This window comes from Nestor notabilis, unplaced genomic scaffold, assembly GCF_000696875.1.
Source record: "Nestor notabilis isolate BGI_N333 unplaced genomic scaffold, ASM69687v1 scaffold8350, whole genome shotgun sequence".
Classification (NCBI taxonomy): Eukaryota; Metazoa; Chordata; class Aves; order Psittaciformes; family Psittacidae; genus Nestor; species Nestor notabilis.
Window position 1 is genome coordinate 732 of NW_009910602.1, and position 1475 is coordinate 2206.

The 1475-nt window shown below is 55.7% G+C and overlaps 1 protein-coding gene across 1 annotated transcript in view; it reads right to left on the reverse strand.

Moving 5' to 3' along the window:
• Positions 1-467: 467 nt before the first annotated feature.
• Positions 468-1475, reverse strand: part of UBAP2L (ubiquitin associated protein 2-like) — a gene marked incomplete at its 3' end in the record, with an annotated part of 20419 nt that continues 19411 nt past the window's right edge. The window contains exons 23-24 of the mRNA XM_010010876.1: positions 663-880; positions 468-573 (exon numbers count right to left, since the gene is read on the reverse strand). Coding sequence (XP_010009178.1) covers positions 468-573; positions 663-880 — 324 coding nt within the window. The remainder of the gene's footprint in view (positions 574-662; positions 881-1475) is intronic.

A 1475-nucleotide genomic window follows, 5' to 3' on the forward strand; every position in this document is an offset into this window, starting at 1 on the left:
CCCAAACCCAGGCATACATTAACCAGTGACACCAGTAGAGACAAGTGGCAGGTTTGTGACTTCCTCATATCTCTGAATCAAGGACGCTTCTCTAGGAAGCACAGTCTGTCCAACACAGGAGTCAAACCAGTTCCCAGGCTCCAATCTTGGACAATTATTATTCTATTGATTACAGATGGCATTAAAAAAAAAAAAAGCCCTTGACAGAAGTGCAAGGCCCAACCCATCCAACTGCTAGGCACAGAGGAAGGCACAGAGTGCTCTGTACTCCTCAAACCTGCTCCAGACCTGGATGCAGAACAAGCCTGGGCCTTTCCAAGGAGAATCAAATCCCCTGGGAGTTGCACCATGGCCATTTTCCTCCCTTGCTGCTGGAGGCACCAAGACAGCAGCCCCCTCACGTGGCCAGAGAGACTGGGAACTGCAGCGTCAGTGCCTGCTGCTGAAGTAGACGCTGGGTCTCTTACCAGTGCTGTATCCATGAGAGCCATAGCCACTGGGCTGCTGAAAAGGGGTTGCTGATGCATTGACGCTGACATTCACACCATGCTGCTTGGAAGAGGTAGGAGCAACCTACAGGAAGGAGAACAGCAGAGTGAGGAGAGGCCTCTCTGTCCTGCCTGTCCTGCCCAAATCCCACAGCCTGTCCCCGGGGAACTCACAGGGAACACGGCGGGCCCGTACTGGAAGGTGCTGGGGAGCCCTGGTACCCCTGTGTAGTAGGGCAGGCTGGTGTAACTGTAGCCAGGAGGCAGCGCCGGGTTCAGGAACGTCTGCTGCGTGGTGTGGTGGGTCTGCGTCTGGCTCTGCTGGGGCTGGGCCAGAGTCGTGGCAGGAGCAGGGGAAGAGGCATCACCTCGGCCAAATTTGGTTAAGTCACCTGGAATACAGGAGATGAGATGATGGAAACTCCTGGCCTGCTGCAGCTCAGCCCAAAGGGGACCCACCCTTCCGATCAACCCTGACTCGAATCAATCCCCATCCTACAGCGAGGAAGGACTTAGTAGCCCAGACTCTTGCACATGGATGAGCTGTTAACTGCTGTCCTCATCCCTGAGGGGAGGGCTTCAGGGAGGAAGGGAAGCCCACAGCAGCTACAGTGCTGCACTGCCTGATGTGAGCCTGCGATCTGGCACTGATAAACCGCAACAGAGCCTGGATGCTAGAGCTCTCTCCGAGCCCTCTTCCCTGCAGCAGCAGCAGCAGGCCTGAACACAACTCAGTCCAGAGCCAGACCCCAGGCCAAGGCAGCAGCCTGGGGGCTCTGTCCTACCAGCAAACAGCTCTTCATTGAAGAGCAGAGTTATCTTCCAGTTGAGGATGTGTGAATGGCCCCTATTCACATCAGGGCTCACACCTCCCTCTTGCTCCCAAGTGAGTCCAAGCTAGCCACAAACATGGCAAGTTACCCATGCAGCAGTGCTGCACCCCGAGCTGGGCACTTCAGTCTCAGCATGCTGAGCACAAACAAGCTC